Consider the following 14171-nt stretch of genomic DNA (forward strand, 5'->3'; position numbering starts at 1 on the left):
GCAGTTTTCCTCCTGAAACACCACAAAGTCCAGCGTTCATGTTCAGTCATGTGGGGACACTGTTTTGTAGAGTTGTGTCATCAGCATAAATACAGTAGATGTAGTTTTCATTAAGCTCATAAAGGTGAAGCATACAGGTGATAAAAGAGAAAGAAGTCAGAGAATGGACCCTTGAGGAACTGATATTTGTTTGTTCAGATTTCAAATTACCTCTTGACACAAAGTTCTTCCTCTCCTGAAGGTACGATTTGAACCAGTTAACTTTGGTCCAAATCTGTCCGACAATGTGCTGTATGAAATGCAGCACTGAGATCTGGTAATATTAGAGCTGAAATGTTTGCTGCATCACTTCTCAGATAGATATAATCTAAAAGTTTAACAAGTGCCGTCTCAGTGCTGTGATGTGGTCTAAACCCAGAGTGAACGACACTGAAGACACTGTTTTGTACCAGAAAAGTGTTAAACTGCAGAAGAACATCATTTTCAGTGATTTATTTCCCCCAAAAATGAAAGTTTGACGTGGGTCTTTCATTATTTTCCACTGAGGCATCTAAATCAGACTTTTACAAAAGGGGTTTAATAACTACAGTTGTCACTGCCCTAGGAAAAAGTCCTGGCTGAAGAGAACTGTTGACATTTTGCAATAAATCTAGTGCAAATCCAGTGAGGGATGCACAGACTTGCATTTCAGGAAACTGAAACAACCAAGGACCAATTCCACATCTCCCAGTCTGTAGTTTACCTACACCTGAAAGATGAGGGGAACTGTTTAGAAGACAAAACTGCACATATTTTGGATAATGGAGATTTGAAGGAAGAGTAATAGAGGCTATTTACATCAAAGTAGACAACCATCCCTAATCAGAGGAGGGCTACAGCACCATTGATCCCCACTTACAATACTCTCCTTTCACCCCTTCCCAGGAGACTTCGCAACCATTCACATTTGGTCTTGTTTGACAACTCCAACGACTGTCGTTACAACAGCCAGCAAAACTCCAACGACTGTCGTTACAACAGCCAGCAAAACTCCAACGACTGTCGTTACAACAGCCAGCAAAACTCCAACGACTGTCGTTACAACAGTCATCAAAACTCAGACTGTCATTCACACTTGACCTCAGGTGACCTCAAGCACTTTGGTTACAACAGCACTAACGAGCCAAGGGAATCTCAATGAACTCGATGACGACCCCACAGAGGTTAAATACCTGGGACTCCCTACCAGTCAGTCAGAACTGAAGAAGCTCCTTGGATGAGAGGTGAAGCGTCTTCAAGGTCCTACCACCAAGTCCGCCTTGACTTCAGAACAGAGTTTTCTCTTGGATCAGAGAACAGACGTCCTTGCTACGAGGTGAAATGGCTCAGAAAGAAATTCAGCTGGACCAGGACTCTATTTCTTGTTCCATCTGTCTGGATCTCCTGAAGGACCCGGGGACTATTCCCTGCGGACACAGCTTCTGCATGAGCTGTATAGGAATCCACTGGGACACAGAAGACCGGAGTAAAATCTACAGCTGCCCTCTGTGCAGGCAGACCTTCACAGCCAGGCCTGTCCTGGTGAAGAGCGTCTTGTTAGCTCTTTTAGTGGAGGAGCTGAAGAAGACGGGACTCCAGGCTGCTCTTGCTGATCACTGCTACGCTGGACCTGAAGATGTGGCCTGTGATGTCTGCACTGTGAGGAAACAGAAAGCCCTCAAGTCCTGTCTGGTCTGTCTGGCCTCTTTCTGTGAGAAACACCTCCAGCCTCATCTGGACGCAGCTCCTTTACAGAAACACAAGCTGGTGGAGCCGTCCAAGAAGCTCCAGGAGAACATCTACTCTCAGGATGGTGGGATTATGGACGCTCTGATTCAGAAACTGACAAACGTCTCACTGAATGGGACTCAAGTGAACATTTTACCGCCACCTTCAGAGCCCAAGACCAGAGCGGAGTTCTTAAGATATTACCGTGAAATCACATTTGAGCGAAGCACAGCGTATGAAGAGCTGCTACTCACTGAGTGGTACAGAAAAGTTACATTGCTATATAAGATACTGCATCCTCCTCACCCAGACAGATTCACTATGTCACCTCAGGTCCTGAGCAGGGAGCACCTGACTGGACGTTGTTACCTGGAGATGGAGTGGAACGGGAGAGGATGTTGTATCGCTCTGGCATACAGGGACATCGCCAGAGACGGGGAAGAGAACGAATGCACATTTGGATGCAATGACAAATCCTGGAGGTTGGACTGTACCACAGAAGGATGGGAATTTTGGCACAACAATGTCAAAACCTCCATCCAAAGTCGACTGGCCTACAGAATCGGAGTGTACCTGGATCACAGAGCAGGCACTCTGTCCTTCTACAGCATCGTTGACTCCATGACTCTCCTCCACAGAGTCCAGACCACATTCACCCAGCCGCTCCACGTTGGAGTTAGTCTTGATTACTGTTATGGAGACACTGTCGAGTTTGTCAGCCTCAGATAGACTCAAGTCTTTAAAGGGACAGTTGGTTAAATCTTGTGTTTTAACCCTTTAAAATCATGTTGTCATCACGTTTGTTGCTGATAGCTGATTGTTTTGATCAAACATGATAGATGTAGATTATATTTACTGTATGTTTGTTTGTTTGCCAGACTGAATGTTGTTGGCGGTTTGAGGCGTTATACAACTGTATTTTTCATCTCCTACGGAGATTATTGACTTATTTTTTACTGATAGCACAAACTGAAGCTTCAATAAACAAACGTAAACAAAATCTTTTCGTCTTGTTTTTATTGCAGGGTCTCACAAAAAAACAGTCTTATCACACAGGAATTGTTTTTTTTAATCACAAGTTGCTGCATTTTGTTTGTAAAGTGAAAACTCTAAAAAAAAACCACTCCATTAAATCCCTCTTTACTGACGTCTGAAGCTGCCAAAGGCTCAGTTTAGGTTTTCCACATCTTCACAGCAGGTGAACAGCTGAAAAGTGAAAACTGATGCACAACACAAGAGGGCGTCTTCATCCTGCTGGTGCTGTGGAGGTCAAAGCTCCTCAACTCACATTGACTTCAGATTAAGTGAAGAACATGTTTTTAGGCCAACTGATTGCTTGGAGGAACCCCTTCAACTTCAACTTCACTTTAAATGTGCAGGGAACATAACACAGGGGAGCTGATAAACAATGGTAACTGGTCGGTATTTGTAAAGCACCTCTGTAGTCATGTTGACCACTCAAAGTGCAAAGTGCTCTGGACAAAGTGCGGAGCATTATGGACACATGTAAAGACAGACAAAGGCAGTGAGGAGACAGAGCTGCTGTGATGAATATTAACAGTATATGATTTGATTTAGGTCGTGGAGAAAATCATATGATGACAACATTCAGTCATTCAGCCGCCTCCAAACCGTCTGTTTCAGAGAGGAGTCGGCCTCCTCACAGCTGTAGGGACCAGAGCTTTTAAATGAGAGAGGAGCTCTGATGTAAACAAGTGTTAAACACACAGGATCTCTCTCCAACTGCTCCTCTTCCTGTAATGACTCAGTGTTTGATAGCTCCTCCCTTTTCTTCCTGCTCTCAGTCACAGCACTCTGTCCATATCTCTCCATATTCCCTCCCCCTCAGATCTACAGTTTGAGGATGGGTGGAACCAACATGTGGGGAAGTGAAACAGCTACCAGGTCCCGTATCACTGCAGGATCACATGCTGCTTAGATCAGAGCTCAGACCAGTTTCTATTCAGTGAAAGCGAAACTCAGACAGTTGTTGTCACTGAGAGGCGAAATGGCGCAGAAAGGAGTTCAGCTGGACCGGGAGACCTTCTCCTGTTCGATCTGTCTGGATCCACTGAAGGATCCGGTGACGATTCCCTGTGGACACAGCTACTGCATGAGCTGTATTAGAGCCCACTGGGATGATGAGGATGAGAAGAAAGTCCACAGCTGCCCTCAGTGCAGGCAGACGTTCACACCGAGGCCTGTCCTGGTGAAAAGCACCATGTTAGCAGCTTTAGTGGAGGAGCTGAAGAAGACGGGACTCCAGGCTGCTCCTGCTGATCACTGCTACGCTGGAGCTGAAGATGTGGCCTGTGATGTCTGTACTGGGAGGAAACTGAAAGCCCTCAAGTCCTGTCTGGTCTGTCTGGCCTCTTTCTGTGAGAAACACCTCCAGCGTCATCGTGATGTGGCTCCTTTACAGAAACACAAGCTGGTGGAGCCGTCCAAGAAGCTCCAGGAGAACATCTGCTCTCGTCACGATGAGGTGATGAAGATGTTCTGCCGCACCGATCAGCAGAGTATCTGTTATCTCTGCTCTGTGGACCAACATAAAGGCCACGACACAGTGTCAGCTGCAGCAGAGAGGACTGAGAGGCAGACAGAGCTGGAGAGGAGTCGCCTGAACATCCAGCAGAGGATCCAGGACAGAGAGAAAGACCTGAAGGAGCTCCAGCAGGAGGTGGAGGCCATCGGCAGCTCTGCCGATGAAGCAGTGGAGCACGGCGAGGAGATCTTCACTGAGCTGATCCGTCTGATGGAGAGAAGGAGCTCTGAGCTGAAGCAGCAGGTCAGATCCCAGCAGGAAGCCGAAGTGAGTCGAGTCAAAGAGCTTCAGGAGGAGCTGGAGCAGGAGATCAGGGAGCTGAAGAGGAGGGACGCTGAGCTGGAGGAGCTCTCACACACAGAGGATCACAGCCAGTTTGTCCACAGCTACAGATCACTGCCAGCTCTCAGAGAGGACACACACTCATCCAGCATCAACGTCCGTCCTCTGAGACACTTTGAGGACGTGACGGCTGCTGTGTCAGAGCTCAGAGAGGAACTACAGGACGCTCTGAGGGACCACTGGACAAACATCTCACTGACTGAAGTGGATACATTACTGCCACAGCCACAGCCCGAGACCAGAGATGAATTCTTAAAATATTCACGTCAAATCACAATGGATCCAAACACAGTAAACCCATATCTGTGTTTATCTGAGGGGAACAGAAAAGTAACAATACATAATGAAGAAGACTTTTATTCTGAGCACCCAGACAGATTCACTGAATGCTGGCAGGTCCTGAGCAGACAGAGTCTGACTGGACGTTGTTACTGGGAGGTGGAGTGGAACGGGAGAGGATGTAGTATAGCTCTGGCATACAGGGACATCGCCAGAGACGGGGAAGAGAACGAATGCACATTTGGATGCAATGACAAATCCTGGAGGTTGGACTGTACCACAGAAGGATGGGAATTTTGGCACAACAATGTCAAAACCTCCATCCAAAGTCGACTGGCCTACAGAATCGGAGTGTACCTGGATCACAGAGCAGGCACTCTGTCCTTCTACAGCATCGTTGACTCCATGACTCTCCTCCACAGAGTCCAGACCACATTCACCCAGCCGCTCCACGTTGGAGTTAGTCTTGATTACTGTTATGGAGACACTGTCGAGTTTGTCAACCTCAGATAGACTCAAGTCTTTAAAGGGACAGTTGGTTAAATCTTGTGTTTTAACCCTTTAAAATCATGTTGTCATCACGTTTGTTGCTGATAGCTGATTGTTTTGATAAAACATGATAGATGTAGATTATATTTACTGTATGTTTGTTTGTTTGCCAGACTGAATGTTGTTGGCGGTTTGAGGCGTTATACAACTGTATTTTTCATCTCCTACGGAGATTATTGACTTATTTTTTTACTGATAGCACAAACTGAAGCTTCAATAAACAAACGTAAACAAAATCTTTTCGTCTTGTTTTTATTGCAGGGTCTCACAAAAAAACAGTCTTATCACACGGGAATTGTTTTTTTTAATCACAAGTTGCTGCATTTTGTTTGTAAAGTGAAAACTCCAAAAAAAAAACACTCCATTAAATCCCTCTTTACTGACGTCTGAAGCTGCCAAAGGCTCAGTTTAGGTTTTCCACATCTTCACAGCAGGTGAACAGCTGAAAAGTGAAAACTGATGCACAACACAAGAGGGCGTCTTCATCCTGCTGGTGCTGTGGAGGTCAAAGCTCCTCAACTCACATTGAATTCAGATTAAGTGAAGAACATGTTTTTAGGCCAACTGATTGCTTGGAGGAACCCCTTCAACTTCAACTTCACTTTAAATGTGCAGGGAACATAACACAGGGGAGCTGATAAACAATGGTAACTGGTCGGTATTTGTAAAGCACCTCTGTAGTCATGTTGACCACTCAAAGTGCAAAGTGCTCTGGACAAAGTGCGGAGCATTATGGACACATGTAAAGACAGACAAAGGCAGTGAGGAGACAGAGCTGCTGTGATGAATATTAACAGTATATGATTTGATTTAGGTTGTGGAGAAAATCATATGATGACAACATTCAGTCATTCAGCCGCCTCCAAACCGTCTGTTTCAGAGAGGAGTCGGCCTCCTAACAGCTGTAGGGACCAGAGCTTTTAAATGAGAGAGGAGCTCTGATGTAAACAAGTGTTAAACACACAGGATCTCTCTCCAACTGCTCCTCTTCCTGTAATGACTCAGTGTTTGATAGCTCCTCCCTTTTCTTCCTGCTCTCAGTCACAGCACTCTGTCCATATCTCTCCATATTCCCTCCCCCTCAGATCTACAGTTTGAGGATGGGTGGAACCAACATGTGGGGAAGTGAAACAGCTACCAGGTCCCGTATCACTGCAGGATCATGTGCTGCTTAGATCAGAGCTCAGACCAGTTTCTATTCAGTGAAAGCGAAACTCAGACAGTTGTTGTCACTGAGAGGTGAAATGGCGCAGAAAGGAGTTCAGCTGGACCGGGAGACCTTCTCCTGTTCGATCTGTCTGGATCCACTGAAGGATCCGGTGACGATTCCCTGTGGACACAGCTACTGCATGAGCTGTATTAGAGCCCACTGGGATGATGAGGATGAGAAGAAAGTCCACAGCTGCCCTCAGTGCAGGCAGACGTTCACACCGAGGCCTGTCCTGGTGAAAAGCACCATGTTAGCAGCTTTAGTGGAGGAGCTGAAGAAGACGGGACTCCAGGCTGCTCCTGCTGATCACTGCTACGCTGGAGCTGAAGATGTGGCCTGTGATGTCTGTACTGGGAGGAAACTGAAAGCCCTCAAGTCCTGTCTGGTCTGTCTGGCCTCTTTCTGTGAGAAACACCTCCAGCCTCATCGGGACGCAGCTCCTTTACAGAAACACAAGCTGGTGGAGCCGTCCAAGAAGCTCCAGGAGAACATCTGCTCTCGTCACGATGAGGTGATGAAGATGTTCTGCCGCACCGATCAGCAGAGTATCTGTTATCTCTGCTCTGTGGACCAACATAAAGGCCACGACACAGTGTCAGCTGCAGCAGAGAGGACTGAGAGGCAGACAGAGCTGGAGAGGAGTCGCCTGAACATCCAGCAGAGGATCCAGGACAGAGAGAAAGACCTGAAGGAGCTCCAGCAGGAGGTGGAGGACATCTGCAGCTCTGCCGATGAAGCAGTGGAGCACGGCGAGGAGACGTTCACCGAGCTGATCCGTCTGATGGAGAGAAGGAGCTCTGAGCTGAAGCGGCAGGTCAGATCCCAGCAGGAAGCCGAAGTGAGTCGAGTCAAAGAGCTTCAGGAGGAGCTGGAGCAGGAGATCAGGGAGCTGAAGAGGAGGGACGCTGAGCTGGAGGAGCTCTCACACACACAGGATCACAGCCAGTTTGTCCACAGCTACAGATCACTGCCAGCTCTCAGAGAGGACACACACTCATCCAGCATCAACATCCGTCCTCTGAGACACTTTGAGGACGTGACGGCTGCTGTGTCAGAGCTCAGAGAGAAACTACAGGACGCTCTGAGGGACCACTGGACAAACATCTCACTGACTGAAGTGGATACATTACTGCCACAGCCACAGCCCGAGACCAGAGATGAATTCTTAAAATATTCACGTCAAATCACAATGGATCCAAACACAGTACACCCATATCTGTGGTTATCTGAGGGGAACAGAAAAGTAACAATACATATTGAAGAAGACTTTTATTCTGAGCACCCAGACAGATTCACTGAATGCTGGCAGGTCCTGAGCAGACAGAGTCTGACTGGACGTTGTTACTGGGAGGTGGAGTGGTACGGGGAAACAGTCTACGTAGCCGTCGCATACAAGGATATCATCAGAGCAGGGGACTTGAAAGAATGTGAATTTGGATTCAACGACAAATCTTGGGCGTTAGAGTGTTACTACCCGTCCACTTATTCATTTTGGCACAATGATGCCACAACTTCCGTCTCAGGTCCTCCATCCTCCAGAGTGGGGGTGTACCTGGACCACAGTGCAGGTATTCTGTCCTTCTACAGCGTCTCTGACACCATGACTCTCCTCCACAGAGTCCAGACCACGTTCACTCAGCCGCTCTACGCTGGACTTAAAGTTGACTTCCATTATTCATTCGTTGCTGAGTTCTGTAAACTCAAATAGACACAGAAGTCTGTAGGATTTTGGTGGATCTATTAGCAGAAAGTGAATATAGTATTCATAGTTTTGCTCCCAGTAGTGCATGATCACCTGAAACTAAGAGCTGTTGTGTTTTTATTGGCTTGGAATGACAAATTTGAGGGAACAAATTTTGAGAAATGCAGGATCATATTTATTATTTAGCACCAGAAAAACCAAAGGGAGCGCGAGTCTGCGCTGGCCACAGAATGCACCTTTATTAAGGGACAGTGGCTTAAACTCTGTGTTTCTATCCGTAAAGTCATTTTGTCTTCATGTTTAATGTCTAATGTCTAATCAAACGACATGACGTCTTCTCCTTGGCTCTTCTGTAAAAGTCTGAACTCACATTTCTCTGCATGAAAATGTAAACTTCTCTGTCCTCTAAATGTCTGGAAAATATCTGTACTGATGTATTTGTACTGCTGCAGACAGAGAAAAGCAGCAGAGCTTCATTTACAGTAGAAATGTTGTAAATACGTAAAGAAATCCTAATAAAGTCTCTCTCCGCTCAGCTTCCTCACAGAGAAAGAAGCAGTTTTCTATCACTTGTTGCTTTTCATGTTTGTGCAGTTAGTCAACAAAGAGGATTCATTACTCAGACTTGTTCAGACTCATTTTAACTCATCAAGGCACAAATCATTTCTGGTTGGAGGAGGTTTCTGTTGTTTTCTCAGCTTGTGGCAACACGTGAAGCATTTTAACATCAACAACAAATGGAAGATGTGCAGCTTTATTGGATCTAGTCATAAAATAATGCATTTCAAATAACAATAATAAAAATATTTGATTACAATTACAAATCTCACCTTTCCAAATATATTTACAGCGGAAACCTGCCCAATCTGACAACACTGGATGTGTCCTGTCCTCTCTTTATTATTAATAATAATAATAATAATAATAATAATAATAAAATAAATAAAATAAAACCAGATCGTCCACTTCCGCTCTCTGGCATTTGGCGCCATAACAGCTTCCGTTCAAACGCCGGTGGAGGAAGCTCCTGCAGCCACAATGAGCGGCCAGTCCAGGTGCAACCAGAGGTCCGAGCACAGGTACCAGCGCAGGGAGATCCACGCAATCGAGCACTGCTGCGTCCCTCTTTGCGGCAGCTCGAGCCGCTGCAGCTCCGCGCTGAGCTTCCACTGCTTCCCGAAGGACGCGCAGTTGCGCCGCCAGTGGGTCCGCAGCGTCCGGAGCGACCCCCTGGTGGTCACCAGCCACAGGAAGGTGTGCAGCCGGCACTTCAGCACCCATGACATCATGTGCGACACATCAGATGGTCAGAGGACGTTAAAGCCCGGAGCGGTGCCCTCTTTGTTCCCCTGGAACAACTTCACCAGGCCGGAGGAGGAAGAGGAGGAGGATGAAGAGGAAGAGGAGGAGGGCGCTGTGGCGGCTGCACTGGACCATGACTACTGCGTGTCCAGGCACGAGGAAGAAGCAGAGCACCGTGGGCGCTGTGGCCCTCAGCCCCTGCTCTTGCACAGGTTTGCTGCATCACCTGAGGACATTCGGTTTTACACCAGGTGAGAAATGTCACCTGCAAACTGGACGAGTCAGTTACCTGCTTACTGATGCACAGACAGCATTTAAAGAAAGAAATATAGAATTATTATTATTGATGAAAGAACTGGGGGGACAAAGAAGGTCCTTCAGCCCTAAAGACAAACATATTGATTATACTTTAATCAGCGTATTCATAAAAAACTCTTTAATTAGCTGAATGAAGAAGAGGTGTCACGTACCAGGCTTGTCTGTATGAAACGTAGGGGCTCCCCGTTAAATGATGTTTGTGCCAGTGTTGCTAAAACAAACTAATGTGTGTTGAACTTGCCTGTTCTTCAGATTCTCCTCCCTCGATCATCTTATGGCGTTCTGGACCCTGATTGAACCGGCGACATCTTGGATAGGCCGAGCTGAAAGGGTCACAGGAGCAGGGGAGCAAGACGATTCGAGCACCCCAACAGTGAGTACACACTCTGTGAAAGTCAACCACTCCCAAAGGAACGCAGAAAGAATATTCCACCTAATACTTACCGTCTCTCTTCAGAAACTCGCCCCCATAGATGAGTTCTTCCTGTTCTTGAACTACCTGTCGACCGGACGGACGCAGAGGGAGCTTGGCCGGCGTTTTAAAATCCACCAGACGACCGTCTGCACAATCATCGTAACGTGGGCCAACTTCCTCCACCGCCTGCTCGGGTCCGCGTGCATATGGATGACACCCGAGAAGGTGAAAGCTCATCTTCCCCGGGAGTTCAAGGACTACGCAGACACCCAGGTAGTCATTGACTCTTTCAAGCTGCACTGTCGAGCGCCATCTTCCCAGTTTGCTCAGAGGGACGACTGCTCCTCTCGCGGGTCCCACCTCACCTCTAAGGCGATGGTAGGCATGGCACCGCATGGTGCTGTAACATTTGTATCTGTGCTCTTTGAAGGTTTTGTGAGTGACAAAGAGATCTTCAGGCAATCAGGCATTATACCTCTACTGACGTCTGACATGGCTGTCATGGTAGATGAGGGCTTCCCTGTAGACGACCTTGTGCCTGGAAAAGTCCACCAGCTTGGTTCTTCAGCCAAGAGGAACCAACTATCGGAGCACGAGATCCAGCCCATTGCTCCAGTGATGGACCATGTGGAGAAGTTATTTCAGAGGATCCAAGAATACAAACTGTTTGACACTAACATTCCCCTCAACGTCTCCGGCAGCGTCAATCAGCTGTTCACTGTTGCATGTCTCCTCTGCAACTATCAGAATCAACCTCTGGGCAAAAAATGAAGAAAAGAAGAAAAGGAAGTCTGAGGGTGTTTGTCTGTTTCAGTCAGCGCTCAAAACCCAGACTTCATTTACAAGCTATATGGAAATGATTTCTCGACTCACAGGACAGGAGATGGTGAGATTAAACAGATGCATGTGTGCAGCAATGTCACCCACATTCACCACAAAGACACCGAGCGTCGCTGTGGGTAGATTTAGGGCTGATTACAGAGCGCATGCATTTAAAATCTTTACAAAAGTCTTTGGTCCTCATCTTTTAATTATGTGCAGTACTGATTTTAAAGATGAGAGATTCAAACTACTATTTTCTTGGTGAGATAGCGTGACAGGAGAGTGATGTAGCACCGTAAAGGGCTTACAATGATGTATGTGACCAGGAAGGACGGACAAGTCGAGACAGACAGACCAGCCGTCATGAGAAGGTTTAGTGACGACAGGACAGACGTATTGATTTGTGGCACAGCCTCCTGTTGGTGATTTTCAAAAGGATCTTGTGCTTTTCATCTCATCACATATTAGGATCAGATGTTGACCAAATACAGCGCATTTCAGCAACAAGGCAACTCGACGTGCTTTTAGATTCAAATCCTCGTATTAAAAAAAGCAGAGATGGTACAATTTAAAATAACGAGCTAAAATAGAATAAGACAAAGAATTAAAGTGAAAGGTGCAAGAAATGAATTAAGGGTTTAAAATGAATTGAGCATCAAAGAGTTGCAGCAGACCTGCAGTTTTCTGGGAGTTTGTTCCAGATATGTGGAGCCTTAAGACTGAACGCTGCCTCTCAGGGTTTAGTTTTGACTCTGGGGACAGAAAGCACACGTTGTCCTCAACAATCTCAGAGGTCTGACCGGCTCACAGCAGAGCAGCAGGTCACGGCCTCCTCTGAATGAACTGCAGCTGCTGTGAATACACTGTAGTCAAGCCCGCTGAAGATAAACACCTGGACACGTTTTCCCTAAATCCTGCTGCGACATAAGCGCCTTAATCCTCGCTGTGCTCATCAGGTGATAGCACGCTGACTTAGTAACTGTCTTAGCGTTCAGGTCCATGACTACGCTTAGATCTCCGGCTCGTATCGGGGTTCCTAACATTAGTTTGGAGCCGTGCACCCACTTTTAATCTTCCTTGACTCCAAAAACAATGAGACAAAACACTCACTTTTATATCTGAGGAACACAGTAGGAGTTATCTATCAAATGTTTTAGGATGTTTTAATTCTGCTGCACCCTCAACTGTTATTTGACTTGAGTAGAAGTTTGGCTCTTGTTTCTGTTTCTGTTTTCCTGGCTCTCCCACACTACCTGATGTTGTGGCCACTTGGAGGCAGCAGCAACAAGACTGTGTGCTTAACAGTTGTAATGGGAGTCCATTTAGGGCTGATTGTGATCATTCTGTGTTTCGCCCTCATGCAACCTTTTGACCTGAAGCTGACACACCTATTGATTAAACTGGGCCCTTGGAAGGAAACGTGTATCTGCTTTTCAGCATTTTAAAAGAGTTGGATGTCACATTTACATGCACAAAACATTCTGCTTTTTGCCCTCGTTCCATGGGATGTACTGTATGTACCTATGAGGGGGGCATTTTACGCTAATCAATATGAAAATATCAGGCCTTGTAGTCTTGGCAAGCTAACAGGTTGTTCTCCCTGATGCCCCCACCGCACTTTGGATGATTTTCAGATGTGTGGACAGACTGCTTTACTCTTTGACAGCTGCTTTGTTGTGAAGAACATCTTGCACAAAGTCCTCATGTGTCCTCATTTTCTGTCTGTCACGTTGAGCAATCATCATTTTCTCATGATCGAACACGTTGCCTCAGCACCTCAGCCTCGTCTGTGAAGGAGTTCTGTGTTTTCACTGAGCATGTAAATGAAACGGATGAACAGAAGTAACTGCACTTCGTGTCCGGCCAGATGAGTCTAAGGTTCAGCAGAGCGGTACAAAGCATAGTGTAAGTCTTCTTAGTCACCAACAATCACACGTCATTCATTCAGGAGGAATCTAAGTGGCAGGAGACTATTCTTTCACACGCTGAAGCTTCAGGAGCAAGTTGGGGCTCAGTGTCTCGCCCAAGGACTCGTAGGAACCGGGGACCGAACCACCGACCTTCTGATGGAGGGCTGACCCGCTCTACCTCTGAGCCACAGCCGGCCAACCCATGCATCGGACCTCCAAAGTGGTGGACTGACGGTCTGTGACTTTTCCTTTAGCGCCATCATCAGGTACAAATATTGAGCTACTCAATACTTTGGTCTGTGCTGACATTTTTGCATACTGCTTATAAATTAAGATGAAATACACAGTACAGGAGAAAATGGGAAGAGACAGAGCTCATCAGTGTCTTCTGATGAGGTGTGTCAGAGCTCTGCTTGGATTAAAGTAACTGAAATCCTCCTCCAGCTGGAAACGTACAGAATGCACAGTGGTTAAAAACAGATTTCTTATAAGTGACTAATAGTTTATTTCTGTGTGAAGGTTAATTTCATGTACTGTGTGTGTTGGTATAAATAAGTATTTACCTGCTGAGGCTCAAACTTCTGCAGGCGCTGAGTCATGAGAGACATGAGAGGCGGTGCATAAGAGCAGCAATGTGAAAAACAGACACTTATGGCCATCTGTCATGTACACCTGACAGCAGAACAGCAATGCAAACTTTTTTTATGACTTAAGTTTTACATTTACAATACAAGAACCCAACAGAACACAACAAAACAAAACAGGGAACCCAAGGCAGTGTTGGTGTGGCTGAAGTAGGAACTTCAGCATAAAGGTCTGTCCACTGTCCCACTGTCGCATGAGAAACCATAATCCTTAAACATTGAAATCATGTCCATATTATGTCTATGTGCTCACTTGTGAAGCGCCATTACCACATACACACGTACATACATGCACATATACACATCACAAGTACAGATGATTAAATGAGACGAAGATTGACACCGATGAATAGAATACAAGTTGACAATAGAAAAGTGGGGGGGTAA

The 14171-nt window shown here is 46.3% G+C and overlaps 3 protein-coding genes across 3 annotated transcripts; all 3 read left to right on the forward strand.

The window, feature by feature from the left end:
* The first annotated feature begins 1359 nt into the window (after positions 1-1359).
* Positions 1360-2475, forward strand: LOC139214076 (tripartite motif-containing protein 16-like protein). Its single transcript, XM_070844814.1, has one exon. The coding sequence runs from the start codon at positions 1360-1362 to the stop codon at positions 2473-2475; it is 1116 nt and encodes a 371-aa protein (XP_070700915.1).
* A 1257-nt stretch (positions 2476-3732) lies between these two features.
* Positions 3733-5627, forward strand: LOC139213808 (tripartite motif-containing protein 16-like). Its single transcript, XM_070844460.1, has one exon. The coding sequence runs from the start codon at positions 3755-3757 to the stop codon at positions 5423-5425; it is 1671 nt and encodes a 556-aa protein (XP_070700561.1). The 5' UTR covers positions 3733-3754; the 3' UTR covers positions 5426-5627.
* A 1054-nt stretch (positions 5628-6681) lies between these two features.
* On the forward strand, positions 6682-8849 carry LOC139213807 (tripartite motif-containing protein 16-like). Its single transcript, XM_070844459.1, has one exon. The coding sequence runs from the start codon at positions 6706-6708 to the stop codon at positions 8377-8379; it is 1674 nt and encodes a 557-aa protein (XP_070700560.1). The 5' UTR covers positions 6682-6705; the 3' UTR covers positions 8380-8849.
* The last annotated feature ends 5322 nt before the right edge of the window (positions 8850-14171 follow it).

Source organism: Pempheris klunzingeri, chromosome 15 (assembly GCF_042242105.1).
Source record: "Pempheris klunzingeri isolate RE-2024b chromosome 15, fPemKlu1.hap1, whole genome shotgun sequence".
NCBI lineage: Eukaryota > Metazoa > Chordata > Actinopteri > Acropomatiformes > Pempheridae > Pempheris > Pempheris klunzingeri.

Excerpts from the sequence above, each read along its gene's own strand:
- LOC139214076 (XM_070844814.1), top strand. The coding sequence starts at position 1,360 with ATGGCTCAGAAAGAAATTCAGCTGGACCAGGACTCTATTTCTTGTTCC.
- LOC139213808 (XM_070844460.1), top strand. The coding sequence starts at position 3,755 with ATGGCGCAGAAAGGAGTTCAGCTGGACCGGGAGACCTTCTCCTGTTCG.
- LOC139213807 (XM_070844459.1), top strand. The coding sequence starts at position 6,706 with ATGGCGCAGAAAGGAGTTCAGCTGGACCGGGAGACCTTCTCCTGTTCG.